Below are 17,761 nucleotides of genomic sequence, written 5' to 3'. Positions count from 1 at the left end.
GCTTGTAGATTTTCAAATAGCCTATGTATAAAATAGGGCTTAAGTGGTTAATGTATGTTTTATTATATAATAATTTATATCTGCAAAGTAACTAGTAACTAAAGTATTCAAATAATTGTAGTGGAGTAAAAGTACAATATTTGCCTCTGAGATGTAGTGGAGTAGAAGTAAAAGTATTGAAAATTGGAAATACTCCAGTAAACCTACCTCAAACTTTTACTCGAGTACAGTACTTGAGTCAATTCTTTACACCACTGGCATCTACTGTAGGCCTAAATCCTTAGTTCAAAGCATAATCGTTGGTTAGCCATCACCAATTCATGCCGTTACAGTAGGCTACCATTGACACCCTTTAGTGGCCACTGTTAACATGTCGACGCAGCATAAAGAGACAGGAGCACAAGGTTCAGTAGGTTTGATAAAAAACTTTATTTAAATAACACATTTGACATACAGTCTTCATGGCTGCCGTGATAACGTACCATTATGGTAGATTTGTGGCGAACAGCCAAACTGTTACAACACATGGGCTGTTTACCAATTACTGTACAAACACAGTTACATATGGTTTACTGCAGGAATATCCATTTACTGTAAAAAAAAATATATATATAAATAAAAATACAGTCAATTGTGATTTACTGCAGGAATATCCGTTTTCTGTAAAAAAAAATAAAAAAATAAAAAAAAGTTACATATGATTTACTGCAGGAATATCCATTTACTGTATAAAAAAATACGGTTACTTTTGATTTACTGCAGGAATATCCATTTACTATAAAAAGATACAGTTACTTGTGATTTACTGCAGGAATATCGAACAGTCAAACACTCATTAATATGTCTTAAACAGCCATCCTCCATGGCAACATGGACAACACCTGGATACATGGACCCAAAGTATTAATTCATATAAATAAGCTTCAATCAATCAATCAATCAATCAACCAATACCATTCCTCAGGCTGAGGAGACATTGTCAGATTAATAATTCTTAATAAGTTACCAATGTAAAAAAATCCTCAAAAAGAGAAACATGTTCATATACAAATAAATCAATAAATAGTAAATAAATACCTGAAAAATCATAAAACATGATGGTATAAATATGGTGGTAAAAATACATGAATTCACAGAAAAAAATTGTCTCAGACCACATAAATAAATACAGTTATCCAATTGATAAAAGATAAATAAAAATGTATTAAATACCAATAAATAAATACAATTAAGCATCAATTTTAGGTCTGATGTAAGGCAGTATATCTGTGTACTATCTCTACATCTAGGTGTGAAGACAGTCTATATGGACTGATGTCTAGCCCTTAATACAGAAATCTTGCAGGTACGTGAACAAAATGTCGATTTCTCCGATTGCTTTGTTGATCCCCCTTTTTCCTCCCATCTGAAATACACGCAAAATATAATTATCAATATAGTAATGTAGCAAAAACAGCATAGAGTGGAATAGAATAATCTGTCATTTAAAGTATAATGTGTATTGTGGTTATTTTACCTTGGAGAGTTTCTTCCTGAACTGCACTGCATTCTGATGGTCTTGATAATGTGTTAAATTCTACAGACAGACAGACAGAGAGTTATTTGACAGAGACAAACATTAGTCATCTAGTAATATTTGCGGTAGAATTATTGTTGAAAACCAGAAACCTTTTCCACAAACACACTACACTGTATTTCTCCACTGTAGTGGAAAGTAATTAAAGCACAATGACACTTTGGTAGAGGTTTGGGTTGTGTAATTACCTCACCATGACGTAACTCCAATACTGCCGAGATATCCTGCTCCATTGCTCCGTTGAATATAAATTGATATTCCAAAAATAGCCTCCTCATTGACTTAACATTGCACAGTGCAACAGCTCTCAAAGCAAGATATCTCTGAGTTACATCATGGCAAGGAAACCACACAACCCAACCTTCTAACAAAGAGCCAATTGTGCTTTAAGTAGGCTACCTTTACTCAAGTGCTGTACAATCTAGAGGTACACAGACAATAATCCACCTCGACCCACTTACAGTACAGTACTTGACTCTGTAATAGAGTATTTCCACAGTGTGTGTGTGTGTGTGTGTGTGTGTGTGTGTGTGTGTGTGTGTGTGTGTGTGTGTGTGTGTGTGTGTGTGTGTGTGTGTGTGTGTGTGTGTGTGTGTGTGTGTGTGTGCACTCACACATCCGTGTTGCTGTAGGTCAGAGCTGACTCGGGTGTGTGTGTGTGTGTGTGTGTGTGTGTGTGTGTGTGTGTGTGTGTGTGTGTGTGTGTGTGTGTGTGTGTGTGCACTCACACATCCGTGTTGCTGTAGGTCAGAGCTGACTCGGGCCAGGTCAGACTTCAGCTTGTGCATCTTGGTGTGCTGGTTGTCAGTTTGGTTGACTTTGAGGACGTTACGCAGGTAGAAGTCCAGGATGTTGGCATGGAGACAGCACACCTCCAGGTGATGCTGAATATTATGGGATGGAGAAAACAAGAGGAGGCAACCGTTAATCCCAGCGATCTGTCTAGAGTGAAAGAGAGACATGAGTGACAAGACAACAGAGGGAGAGATAGAATGAGAGAGAGAGAGAGACAGAATGAGAGACAACAGAGAGAGAGAGGCAGACAGAGAGAGCGAGAGAGGCAGACAGAGAGAGAGAGAGCGATCGGGTTGGAGAGGCAGACAGAGAGAGAGACATGCAGGTAGATAGATAGATAGGTTTACAGGTTTTTACCTTATTTGTGTCGGCACGGGGAATCAGTCTGATAGACGTGTCATTCTGTGTCTCTGATTGCTGGGCCTGGAGACAGACAGACAGACAGACAGACAGATAGACCCATTAAGACCTGAAGAAGATTTTACAAAATTTCCTAACAGTTTTCTGAAAACTTTTTCTGTTACTATATCAGTGGTGCTCAAGCGTTTTCATGTGAAGGACCCCCAAAATTATATGTATTTGGTCGCAGACCCCCATCTCAAAATATGTTGTTCCAGGGACCCCCAGAAGCAAAGATTTGAGTTTTGTCCAATTTTATACAGTATATACTGTATATTCAAAGATTTGCACAGTTCACGATTTTTCAAAAAAATAGATCTACAAGCTCGTAGCACGGCACTCAGTGCCCCGCTACGAGCTTGTAGAATGAATAAAATAAGTGGGTGAATGAATGAATGAATGAAACCAATGAGAAGGTAAATGATCTCACATGTCTGGAGATGTTCTGGACATTCTGGTAGACGTCCACATCAGACAGAGGAGCACTGAGAGAACGTTTCAATGGTCCACACAACGACCCACTGACACACAACAACACAAGCAACACAACACCTGACACACACGCCATCTTAACACCTACAGTACACACACACACACACACACACACACACACACACACACACACACACACACACACACACACACACACACACACACACACACACACACACACACACACACACACACAAACACACACACGAAGACACAAGTAGTTATTCCCATGTTGTATGATAACATAACACAACATAACATTTTATAATATATAATAATATCATGATAAAACAGCAGAGCATAATATAATACAATTTAATATAATCACAGCATATTTGCAATTTTTATTTTTTTTATATAAAACAGCATAGCAAAATATAATAGTATAGGATAGCATTAATATAATATAGCACAATGTTCTATATATTCTATAAAATTGTGGTGTGCTCACCTGTGAGGTAAAGTTTGAAGTCTTGATAATGTGTTAACGATGTGAGTGCTGCTATTTATTTGATTCTTTCAGATGAAGTCACGCCTCCCCAAAACCCCATGAAATATAGGACACGACCACACTCTCTCTCTCTCTCTCTCTCTCTCTCTCTCTCACACACACACACACACACACACACACACACACACACACACACACACACACACACACACACACACACACACTGCTGAGTCTGTTTACTGATAATTACATCAGACGGAAATTAAGTCCAAGTTGAAACACACTCACACCCCTTACAAATTAAGTGCACACAAATGATACACACACCACACAATTCCCCCCCCCCCCCCCCCCCACACACACACACACAAAAGACATTGTGCATGCTCACACACACACACAGATTGTAATCTGTCTGTTTTAGTGTGTCTAGTCTGTATTGTGTGTGCTCGTGTGCGTGAGCTTGTAGATCTGCTTTTGGCATGCGACAGGGTTGTGACGATCTTGACATGTTAGTTGCCGATGAATCGTCATACAAATAATTATGATTAACTATTTAATTATGGTTTTGGCATTGAACATTGTAACTTATAAATACTAAATTTCTGTTGACCTTTTGGGCTTTGTAAACAAAAATTGTGCTCGGCATTATGTAAATGACTGACAATGACCTTTACCAATAATCAGTAAGTAATTTACTATACCCAAAGGCAAAACAGCAACACGGTGCTTGTAAAATAATTGTATTGGGATTAAGGTTAGGTTTAGGCATAGTTTGTGTCGTCCCCAGCGAGGCGGACCGCTCGGCCCACTTGGTGAGAAGTGGGCCGAGTACAGCAGTAGTCTGTTCAGTAGTAGCAAAAAACTGTTACAACCTCGGAGGCTTGCCGTCTCTGGCGGGCTTGAGCAACGAGAGGCACCGCCAGGCGAGCCGTTAGGCGAGTGAGTCGCCGTGCCGAACGTTGCGAAGGTTGCGAAGGCCACTAGAGCCGACTCAGCGCCGTTCGAGTTATGTACCGATAGGGACAGAATTGTAAATTATCATCCCCTCTAAGCCAGTGGTTCTCAAACTTTTTCATGTCAAGGACCCCCAAAATGATATGTATTTGGCCGCGGACCCCCATCTATAAATATTTTGTTCCAGAAGCAAAGATTTGAGTTACAAATGTTCGCTTTAAAAAATATATATTCAAAGATTTGCACACATTTTCAAGATCTTTCAAAAATAGCAGATATACAACCTCATAGCGCGGCACTCTGTGCCGCGCTATGAGCTTGTAGATCTGCTATTACCCCCTGGAACCCCCTCAAGTACCCCTGGGGGTCCCCGGACCCCACTTTGAGAACCAATGCTATAAGCAGTGCCAGCGCTGAGCACGCAAAGCAGTTCCGCAAGCAGTTACTACGACCCGGTGGGAAAGCAGGGCTCGCATTAGGAACGCATGTTCCTGTTGACAGAGTACCCATTGTAGCCCGCTGTCAAGTACCTGTTGTACCCGATGTGAGAGAACCCATTGTCACTTAGTCTTGATAATGCTGTTGCGTAGCAAAAGATGAGTTGAACGAGAAAAAGGGTCCCTGCATCTGCCACCCATAACCAATTATTTTGGCAATGTTAACTGAGATGGAAACAAGACGGGGTCAACCAATGGCGTGGTTTATTAGTCCATATTTGGGCAAGCTTTCGGCTTTAATATTTCAAATAATATAAAACACAGTACACAGTACTTCCTTGCCCTACTGGCAGCGTGCTCAATTCATTTGGTGCATTTGATCGTTCCAGTGGTTTGCCAGATTGAACCTTGTACACACAGACCCATTTCTAGAGAACCACGCTGTATAAAGGCACTTGTGGTAATGATGTTGATATAATGCAAATGACAGCACCGCATTGAACAAAACACCAAGATGTTTAACTGAGATACTCGTCTCCTCTCGTCCTCTCCTCTCCTCTCCTCTCCTCTCCTCTCCTCTCCTCTCCTCTCCTCTCCTCTCCTCTCCTCTCCTCTCCTCTCCTCACCTCTGTGTAAACTGTTATTTTTTTCTTTTCTGGTGAATTGAGGCCTGACACAAAGACCATGGCTAAATATAGATCCCTATCTACAGTATACAACACACACACACACACACACACACACACACACACACACACACACACACACACACACACACACACACACACACACACACACACACACACACACACACACACACACACACACACACACACACACACACTTTGTCTAGTTCACGTTTGTCTAGTTCTTCCTCTTTGTTGTCTTCCTGAAATACACCTGTTGGGAAAACACCCTGCTGTTACATCACATAGTGACATCACACAGGTAGGAATCTCCTGGCTCCACCCACATCAGGAAGTAGATCAATGACAAACCATGCGATAAGCGTGTGTGTGTGTGTGTGTGTGTGTGTGTGTGTGTGTGTGTGTGTGTGTGTGTGTGTGTGTGTGTGTGTGTGTGTGTGTGTGTGTGTGTGTGTGTGTGTGTGTGTGTGTGTGTGTGTGTGTGTGTGTGTGTGTGTGTGTGTGTGTGTGTGTGTGTGTTCACACACTATTCCTTTGATCTTTCAAGAATGACTGAACCTGAATAGAACATGGTCTCCCAGTAGAGTGTGTGTACTGGAAGTAAGGCAAGGCTATTTTAATTGTATAGCACATTTCAACAACGAGGCAATTCAATGTGCTTTACACAGAACATCAAGCAAAGGAAACACAATTATACAATGACATTAGGATGCATAAAACAAAATAAGTAAAAATGTATAGATACAGTGCAGAAGAGAAAAGAAAACAGTAAAACACACACGCACACGCACACGCACACGCACACGCACACACACACAGACATGCATATCATGCAAACTCGCCCTGACCCCCGCCCCCTCCCCTACTCTCTCTGTAAATATACCATATGATTCTCTCTTGTGATGTAACATTGCCATGCAAACGATGAACATGTACTGTGAAAAAAACAGAAAGGTCTTTGGTAGGGCTGTGAATCGTCTTCTATCTCACGATTCGATTCAATTACGATTCTTGGGGTCACGATTCGATTAAAAATAGATTTTTTTAAATCAAAACGATTCTCGATTCGATTCCGATTCTTGGGCTCACGATTCGATTAAAAATCGATTCTCATTTAAAAAAATATTCCCAATCAGTTTAATCCAAATTATGATATTGTTTACATCTTGACTTTAACAACCAAGTGTAGCCTAGTTATTTCCGACAGCTCAAACTAAAAAATATATAATACCAGAGAGGGTTATGTAAAAATTATTGGCTTTGATGGAATCTTAGATTAGGTGTAGTTCTATTTGATGCAGAAACACAGCATAATTGCTTTGATGCAAATAACATTAACGAGTGTCAACGAGCGTCAGCTGGACAGTGACCCACGCAACTCAGCTGTGCTGAACTGAATGTGACTGTAGTTGGTTTTAAAAAAGCCCTTGAATATGACATGATAATGTTTACTGTGATTATGGTAAGCTTGCATTTCATATCACAAACACCATAGAGTAAAAACTCCTGTAACCTTTTACTTGTAACAGAGTATTTTCATATTGTGGTATTGCTACTTTTACTTAAGTGACATATCTGAGTACTTCTTCCACCACTGGCTGTACAGTAGTCAAGTCTATTGAAGATGAATGCATGGACATGTTTTTCTAGATCCTGCTGAGACATAAGTCCTTTAACCTGTGCTAGATTTTTGAGGTGATAGTAGGCCATGACTCCATGACTTGGCTAGAGGTTTTTAACATCACCGATTTGAGTTGGGCTTTTAATCTGTCTTTTGGCACATCCAATTGTTGATTTGTTCAATGCATTTACTGGACCATTATGTATTGAATCAGAACCATAGTCCTCTGGTGATACGGTTATGTAGATTTGTGTATCATCTGCATAACTGTGGTAGTTTATTTTGTCGTTTTCCGTAATCTGAGCGAGTATGTCAGCATGCTGACATACATCCACGGCTTGTTACTTCCTCATTGCACAAACGTGTAATTTCTACAGAACACTGGACATCCCACGCTACGCGTGTCGGAAGTGAAGTGATGATGATGTCACATGGTTGTTCATTGAGGTTTTGTGAACTTAATCTGTGTCGATGACATCATGACATGACATGACACCATGCTGGAAACAGATTTACCGCCAGGGGTGGTAAAAGTACTCAAATGTTTTACTTAAGTAAAAGTATCAATACTGTCTGCAATGCAGAAATACTCCCTTACAAGTAAAAGTCTGGTATTCAGAATTTACTTGAGTAAAAGTACAAAAGTATTGGCATCAAAATGTACTTAAAGTAGCAAAAGTAAAAGTACTCATTATGCAGAATGTCCTGCAGATTGTCCTGCAACATTGTGAGCTTGTAGATCATTGAAGAGTGTAAGTGGTTAATGCATGTTTAGTAATACAAATCTAAATCTAAAAAGTAACTAGTACTGTAACTAAAGTTTTCAACGTATTACTTATTTACTCTACACCACTGTTTACCGCTTTACATTTTCATTTGAAATCAAAGTCACTGTTGAATCAATCAGCAATGACATTGGCAATGGTGTTCTCGATGTTTAAAAAAGAACAGTCAGACCTACAAGCTCACGCAACGCATTGTGAGCTTGTAGATTGTTGTCCATCGTTTTGTTCTTTATTTCCTTATTTTACAATAATTTGTTATGGTCTTCTAGATAGATTGCATAGCTTAACTGAACAATTGAAAAAGTTATTGAGAAATTAATCGTTGCTGTCCTAGACCAGTGGTTCGCAACCTTTTCAGGCCGCGACCCCCAAAAAGAATCATATTTGAACGGGGGACCCCTCAACATAATCATATTTGAGCTGGGGACCCCCCCCCAAATTATTTGAACTGGGGACCCCCCCACCCAGACAAGCACTTGGAATTGTATGAGTTGAGGCATTACATTTAGTCTGACATGGTTCCACATAACTATTGTGAAAATAGATGATCTACAATCTCACAAGGCTTCGCAACGCGAGGCGTTGTGAGCTTGTAGATTAGCTATTTTCACAATGTTTGCCTCTTTGTGGTCTTTTTTCATTTATTTTCTTTACTTTTTTTAGGCACACATGTTTTTCACTGTCATCTGGGGACCCCCCAAAAATCATGTGGCGACCCCCCCTGGGGGTCCCAAACCACAGGTTGAGAACCACTGTCCTAGACAGATGCAAAACTCACTTCACTGGATTGTCACCAACTCCACTTGTGACACACACACGCACGCACGCACGCACGCACGCACGCACGCACGCACGCACGCACGCACGCACGCACGCACGCACGCACGCACGCACGCACACACACACACACACACACACACACACACACACACACACACACACACACACACACACACACACACACACACACACACACACACACACACACACACACACACACACACACACACACACACACACACAGACATGCATATCATGCAAACTCGCCCTGACCCCCGCCCCCTCCCCTACTCTCTCTGTAAATATACCATATGATTCTCTCTTGTGATGTAACATTGCCATGCAAACGATGAACATGTACTGTGAAAAAATATCTAATATCTGACATAAGTACTAAATAGGCAAACATAGGTAAACACCCAAACCAACTTCTGCTTATGTTTTTTGTTTAATCAATTTCACTTGTTTATCCTGTATGAGTTATCTCTCCAGATTGCATGATTGTATCCCGAAAATGTGTTTTTCTGTTTACTAAAGACGCAATGAATACTATCAGAATATAGAGCAATTTAACACTTATTTTAACACAAAATATCACTTACATGCATAACATTTAATTGTGGTGAGAACTGGGACAATTTGTTAGTGAGGGATTGTGGACAGATGCAGTAGTAGGGTATTTGTGGGGACTCGGGACACTCCAGCTTAACACCAGGACAGTCCTGGACAAACCTGTACGTCTGCTCACCGTGTCCTGACATAGACTGACAAGGACAATTGCCGGAATTTCCACAGGCAATATTCACAGGCTGTGACTACATGTCATCAAAAAAATACAAATAGCTATGTTTACAGAGGAGAGGAAAAACCATGGCAGTGTATGACCCCTCATTTCAATGGGAATTAATATCTAACTCCACTCTATCTAACTAGATGCTTTTTCAGGACAGATTTGAAAGAAACCGGTGATTCACATTCTTTAATGGATGATGTCAGGGCATTCCACATTACGGTGGCAGAGTAGTAGAATGAGAACTTTCCCATGTTTGTACTAGTTCCGTCAGCCTACTGTAGCCTATATTATGACTGAATAAACTCAATACCCACATACAGTGTACACATACACTCCATGTATCTAAGTTATAACATGTAATTGCATGCATGCAAACATAAAGAGATATTCATTCACTTTGGTTATTATTAAAGATGGGTCTTTAATCATCAAATACATTTCTGTAGGCCTACTTTTAGCTTTTTAATTGATGAAATTTCAAAATGTACCCATCATTTTCCAATGCTAGTAAAGCCTGATAAAAGTATCAAACTCCCAAAATTCACCAGAACACAGGACATGACATCTACTCTGTTAAAAAGTTTAAGTGGTTCTCGATCACCACTTGTGTAGACATACTGTAACATATTCCTGTTAAAGTACCGGTCAACCCATATGGCTTTATCCGGACTGATAAATATTATTAGTATTAACCCATTAAGACCGGGAACGCGTCTGTGTCATTTTAAGATTTCTTTGGCTATTCAAAAATAGCAGATATACAAGCTTGTAGATCTGCATTTTTTCTTAATCGTGAAAATGTGTGCAAATCTTTGAATATATATATACACTTTTAACTAAAATCTTTGTTTCTTGGGGGGGGGGGGGGGGTCCCTGGAACAAAATATTTTGAGATGGGGGTCTGCGGCCAAATACATAACATTTTGGGTGGTCCTTGACATGAAAAAGTGTGAGTGTGCTATAGCGCGTTGCTATTTTCATACATTTCCATGCAAGTATGGACATATGGTGTCAACATGGCAAAAAAGCACTGGTAGTCGGTACTCCTGGTTTCTGCTGGGAACAGGGTTCGATTCCCTGCAGCGCTGTGCTTACTGTTTCACCTTTGTCCTGTTGTGTATGTTTACATTAAATGTTAGCACTCAATTCATTGATTCATAATACCTGAATGCACTTTTATTATGATATATTAAGCAGATAGCCCTGTGATTACCTGTGATTATCACATACTCCTATGTCATGGTGTATTAGTCGGCATAGTGGATTAATATTTCGATCGGTCTGGGATGTTAAAATTGTGCAAAACTGTGGTCAATGAATTGCCTCTTCAGCTAGATTAAACGGTAGTCACTTATAACTGTTGAGACTCCTAGAGCTTAAAGACGTGTTGACATGGATAGCTTAGTGTCTAATAACATCTCTGTGTTATAATGAATGGAGTATGAGAATTATGTCATACAGTGCAGATTGTAGATCAGCTATTTTAGGACATTTCTGAATGTACCGGTCGGGATTCGAACCCCAGTCTCCCGCATGGTAAGGGACACCTAAGGCCAAACCACTATTATATATCCTCTCTCTTGAACAGGGGAGATATTTGAAGATGTACAGTAGTAGTACTTTGGACTTAGACACTATAATGTCTTTGACACTATAATGGGCTTTGGACTGATACTGTATAGACAGAGACAAAGCTGTTCATGTGAAAGATGGTTGCATACTGAGCAACACAGAATATTCACCACATGCTGACTGCATGTTTTAATTTCATTGTGTGGTTCAAGCATAGGCATAGGATGTTGCTGTGCATTTGATCGCTTGGATCTGGGTATGCATGCTTTGTTTATTATATATTTCTATTTCTTGATGGAATAATAACCTCCTATCCGTGGCAGCAGACCAAAATGATGGCGATTTATAAAATACTTTGAAGTAGATAGGGTTTTCATTGTAAATTATATCCCACAGAAAGTAATGCTCACTCATGCACTTTGATGTCATTATTGAATGCACGTCATCCTGGCTTGAAACCTTGAAATGTAGGAACATTATTTTGTTTTTATTTATCATGTACAATTGTTTCATTCATTTAGACCTATTTGTGTTTGCTATTAGCCTACAGCCTATATTATGTGTGCAGTGTGCTTGAGAGATACATAGGGTGTATATTTTGTAATAACCTAATAGCACAATATAGCACAAGCTTTGGCAGGCCACTAGTCCTACATACTTACACCCCCATTCAAACTTTAAAATGTTCATCTTAATGTGGACATGTTTGCCTGAAAATGAATATTTGAAATGTTTCATAGTTTTAGAATTGTACCCCTCTAAAAGTTAAGAGATTTATAATGGCGGTCGATGGAAGATTTTGGGACCTAAAAAAAACACTTTCACCTAGAAACTCCATTCACAGTTCAAAAATTCCACCTTACTGTGGACAGCATTCCTTGAGATGTTTTACTTTGAAATGATTTGTAGTTTTTGAAATATTTAACTTTAAGCGCCCAATACATTGTCAATGGCAATGGACATTTAAAGGGGAAAAAGTACAAACTTTGGAATAGCTAATTTTGGAATAGCCAAAGTATGAAATAATGGTTGTACAGATAAGTGGTTACACAGATGCGTTCCCGGTCTTTATGGGTTAATCAAGGATAAAGCATGTGACGTATATTGCACATGTGTGTAAAAACTGACACTTCATTTCCGATTTATGTAATTATCAGTAAACGGTCTCAGCAGTGTGTGTGTGGGTGTGTGTGTGTGTGTGTGTGTGGTTGTGTCCTATATTTCATGGGGTTTTGGGGAGGCGTGACTGAGAATCAAATAAATAGCAGCACTCACATCGTTAACACATTATCAAGACTTCAGACTTTACCTCACAGGTGAGCACACCACAATTTATCATATTTTACTAGAATATTGTGATTTTATATAATGTTTTATATAATGCAATAATGTGTTCTATTATATTGTTACATTATAGTTTGTGCTATATTATGTTACATTATGCTATACTATTCTGTAATATATTGCAATATTATATTATGTGCTAATATTTGATGCAGTATTATATTATATCGCATTATATTATTCTATTTTATAAAATGTGTTATGTTATTGTACTACATGGGAATAACTATGTGTGTGTGTGTGTGTGTGTGTGTGTGTGTGTGTGTGTGTGTGTGTGTGTGTGTGTGTGTGTGTGTGTGTGTGTGTGTGTGTGTGTGTGTGCTGTAGGTGTTAAGATGGCGTGTGTGTCCGGTGTTGTGTTGCTTGTGTTGTTGTGTGTCAGTGGGTCGTTGTGTGGACCATTGAAACGTTCTCTCAGTGCTCCTCTGTCTGATGTGGACGTCTACCAGAATGTCCATGACATCTCCAGACATGTGAGACCATTTACCTTCTCATTGGTTTCATTCATTCATTTTATTCCATACTATTTATTTATTTATTATGTTTCTTTTTAAAGTTAAAATTATATTACAATGTACTGTACATTTCATTTCATTAAATTATTTATATAGTCTATTATTCTTAATCAGTTTAATAATTATCTATCTGTCTGTCTGTCTCCAGGCCCAGCAATCAGAGACAGAGAATGACACGTCTATCAGACTGATTCCCCGTGCTGACACAAATAAGGTAAAAAACGTGTAAACCTATCTATCTACCTGCATGTCTCTCTCTTTGTCTGTCTGCCTCTCTCTCTCTCTCTCTGTTGTCGCTCATTATGTGTCTCTGTTGTCTTGTCACTCATGTCTCTCTTTCAATCTAGAAAAGGAATAGAGTCTGCACTCTGCACACCAGTGTTGATTTTGACAGCAAATATGTATGTTGTTTTAGTCATAGTCTTTTGAATAAAATTCCATTTAGTTTTAGTCATATTTTAGTCATCTGAAATGTTTTGGTTTTAGTCTAGTTTTAGTCGACTAAATATCATAAGATTAGTCGACTAAATCTACAGTTGATTTAGTCGACTAAAATGTATTTTGGCGGTGCCTTGATGGCGTCGTAATGACTGATTTTACACTCGGAGCGCAACACCCGAGCGCAACCAAAAATAAAATGGTTTGTTATGAACAGGCCGAAACGTTGACGAACGCAATAAATACAAAGCGGAGCTTTTTGCAGCATCACCAGTGTGCACTGCAGACTCTATTCCTTTTTTATGATACTTTGTTTGTCTTGCACCTGGGCCACGGAAGAGCGTGCACTACCTTTTTCACCTCTTTCAATCTAGACCAGGGGTATTCAACGTTTTTCAGGCCAAGGACCCCTTAGCTGAGAGAGAGATGAAGCAGGGACCCCCCCACTACATATCGGATTCATGTTAAATGTGTGTTTTTAACATTTAACCACTTAAACCCTCAATACTTTGTAAACTTGACCTTTGGCCCGGTACTTGGTCTGCTCTTTTTCCCCTGTACACCAAACCTCTTCGCCGAAAATAGCCGATCTACAAGCTCGAGCTTGTAGATCTGCTATTTTCTGTTAATGTTCCCCCCCAGAATAGGGATACGAGGGTTCAAGTGGTTCATATAGAATAAATAAATAGATAAATAAAGTCCCAATCACACAAAGATTTGGCGGCTCCCCTGCGGTATCTCTGAGGACCCGCTAGGGGTCCCGGACCCCTGCTCTAGACAGATCACTGGGATTAACAGTTGCCTCCTCTTGTTATATTCAGCATCACCTGGAGGTGTGCTGTCTCCATGCCAACATCCTGGACTTCTACCTGCGTAACGTCCTCCATCAGAGTGACAACCAGCACACCAAGATGCACCAGCTGAAGTCTGACCTGGCCCGAGTCAGCTCTGACCTGCAGCAACACGGATGTGTGAGTACACACCACACACACACACACACACACACACACACACACACACACACACACACACACACACACACACACACACACACACACACACACACACACACACACACACACACACACACACACACACACACACACACACACACACACACACACACACACACACACACACACACACACTCGGGTGGCAATTCTACAAGAGATCTACTAATTTGTCAAATTTTTTAAATGTTGTAAAATTGCATTCAATTCCTGAAAATAAAATATTTAAAATATGGAGATACAAAGTTTATAACCAAGCAACAGCAACAACATATAAGACATAGACAGATACACTGTACAATTGTCAGTGTCCACTGAGGATTGAATGTAAACATTTTACCAAATGGACCTGTAAGGTAGTGGTTCTCAACCTTTTCAGGCTGTGACCCTCCAAAATAATCATATTTGAACTGGGGACCCCCCACCCTGACAAGCACTTGGAATGTAGGAGTTGAGACATTACATTTAGTTTGTCTCTGTTCCACAGATAAATATTGTGAAATAGCAGCATCTACAAATAGTTCGGCTATTTCATTTCTTTTTGCCTCCGTCTCAGGTAATATTTGACAATTTGGCCAATGTTTGACCATAGTATAGCTTGTTGATTACTTTTGATGCAGTAATTGTCTTTTTTAAAAGGTCTTTGAATTATTTAAATGGTCACATGGCACAAAATGTGCAGATACCCTGAATACACTGTATGTTGGTTTGTTTACTGTTGAGTGAGAAAACAATGTTGCACATCAAGCTAATCATCTGGGGACCCGCCAAAATCATTTGGGGACCCGACCCACAGGTTGAGAACCGCAGCTGTAAGGGTTACTCTCTGACTTACAAAATGGATAGACAAAATGGATAGATGAACTGTGAAGATGTTACTGTGTAGCGTGGGTTCTGGTTTTCAACAAGAATTCTACAATAGATATTACTAAGTAACTGATGACTAGTGTTTGTCTCTGTCAATTAACCGTCTGTCTGTCTGTCTGTCTGTCTGTAGAATTTAACACATTATCAAGAGCATCAGAATGCAGTGCAGTTCAGGAAGAAACTGTCCAAGGTAAAATAACCACAATACATACACATTATATACTTTAAATTACAGATTATTCTATTCCATTGAACTCTATTTTTGCTACATTACTTTATAAATATATTGATAATTATATTTTGGTTGTATTTCAGATGGAAGGAGAAAGGGGGATCAACAAAGCAATCGGAGAAATCGACATTTTGTTCACATACCTGCAAGATTTCTGTATTCACGCCTAGACATCACTCATAGACATACAAGGACCCCCAAAATGATATGTATTTGGCCGCGGACCCCCATCCCAAATATTTTGTTCCAGGGACCCTCCAGAAGCAAAGATTTGAGTTGCAAATGTTTGCTTAAAAAAAATATATATATATTCAAAGATTTGCACAAATCTTCACGATTAAAAAAAAATAGCAGATCTACAAGCTTGTAGATCTGCTATTTTTGAATACCCAAAGTATAAAAGGTTAAAGTGGTTAAAATGATTGTTATTGCTATATTAACACGTTTTGCTGGGGACCCCCTGAAACCTCCCCAAGGACTCCTGGGGGTCCCCGGACCCCACTTTGAGAGAGAACCAATAATGTAGGACACAGATATGCTGACTTACATCAGACGGAATATTGATGTTTAATGTTATTTATTTATTAGAGTATTTATGTCTTTTGTAAAAATGGATCCCTATATTTATGACAGCAAATATTGACATTTATAACACAGGACAGGTTCTATGTGGTCTGAGATATCTTTTCTATGAATTAATGTATTTTTACCACCTTATTTATACCATCATGTGTTTATGATTTTTCAGTTGTTTATTTATTATTTATTGATTAGTATATGAACATGTTTCTCTTTTTGAGGATTTAATACGAATTAATAATCTGACAATATTTCCTCAGACATCAGGATGCCTGAGACGTCTTATTTATTGATTGATTAATTGCAGCTTATTATTTATATAAATAACTTGGATGAGTGTGTCCAAGACTGGGACTTTTTGACTGTTTGATATTCCTGCAGTAAATCATGTGTGAACTACGTTTTTACAACTCTGAAAATTGTGCGTCAAATGTGTTATTTAAATAAAAGGTATTTATCAAACTATTGAACCTTGTGCTCTCGTCTCTTCGTGCTGCGTCAGCATGGTAACAGTGGCCACTAAAACAAGGTGTTTCTATGGTAACAGCTGAATTTGGTGATGGCTAACAGTCCACTGGTTCTAAAAGTCGGGCCTGGGGGAAAACCAGGGGTCTCTGAGATTGTTACAAATGGTATAATATAAATATAATTTATTTATGTCCACATAAGAGATACAATACAAGGACACAATATTTACACAGTGCTGTAAAAATGTACAGTCAGCAAATCTTGGACAAATACCCAAACACCCTTCAGGGGGACAAGTAACAGCGTCTTTGTCATATTTGGCGACTACCAATAATAGAAGAGATTAGAAGAGAATTTTGCAAGCCGCTTATTCATCTAAAATTAAGGTTAGGTTTAGGCATAGTTTAGTCCCCAGCGAGGCGGACCACTCGGCCCACTTGGTGAGAACAGACTACAGCAGTACCACCTGTTACTCAACATTGCCAAAACAAAGGAGATCGTGGTGGATTTTAGGAGGAAGGGGGCTCCCCCCCTGTTTCCTGTTTCCATCGAGGGAGAGGATGTGGAGGTGGTCCAGAGCTACAAATATCTGGGCGTGGAATTGGACAACAAACTGGACTGGACTGGGAACACAGATGTCTTATACAAGAAGGGCCAGAGCCGGCTTTATTTCCTGAGGAGGCTCAGCTCCTTTGGTGTGTGTAGGACTCTGTTGAACATGTTCTACCAATCAGTGGTGGCCAGCGCAGTGCTGTATGCGGTGGTATGTTGGGGGGGTAATATCAAGGAAGGCGACAGCAGGAGGCTGAATAGGCTTATCAAGAAAGCTGGATCTGTCCTTGGTACCACCTTGAATACTGTGGAGGAGGTGGCCAATAGCAGGATGAAGACTAAACTCCTGGCCATCATGGACAATCCCTCCCACCCACTACATGACACTGTGAAAGGGCAGAAAAGCTCCTTTTGCAACAGACTGTTACACCCAAGCTGCAAGAAGGAGCGC

The 17,761-nt window shown here is 39.6% G+C and overlaps 1 protein-coding gene across 1 annotated transcript; it reads right to left on the bottom strand.

Moving 5' to 3' along the window:
- Positions 1 to 472: 472 nt before the first annotated feature.
- Positions 473 to 3,720, bottom strand: il22 (interleukin 22). The gene is made up of 6 exons (XM_080421628.1): positions 3,714 to 3,720; positions 3,201 to 3,346; positions 2,729 to 2,794; positions 2,305 to 2,460; positions 1,517 to 1,576; positions 473 to 1,405 (listed from the first exon to the last, which is right to left on the bottom strand). The coding sequence occupies exons 2-6, from the start codon at positions 3,336 to 3,338 to the stop codon at positions 1,319 to 1,321; spliced, it is 507 nt and encodes a 168-aa protein (XP_080277754.1). The 5' UTR covers positions 3,339 to 3,346; positions 3,714 to 3,720; the 3' UTR covers positions 473 to 1,318.
- Between the last annotated feature and the right edge of the window lie 14,041 nt (positions 3,721 to 17,761).

This window comes from Gymnoscopelus braueri, assembly GCF_963280865.1.
Source record: "Gymnoscopelus braueri genome assembly, chromosome: 23".
Taxonomy (NCBI): domain Eukaryota; kingdom Metazoa; phylum Chordata; class Actinopteri; order Myctophiformes; family Myctophidae; genus Gymnoscopelus; species Gymnoscopelus braueri.
The sequence above is the reverse complement of the archived record's forward strand: the minus strand, read 5'-3'. Positions and strand labels throughout refer to the sequence as shown.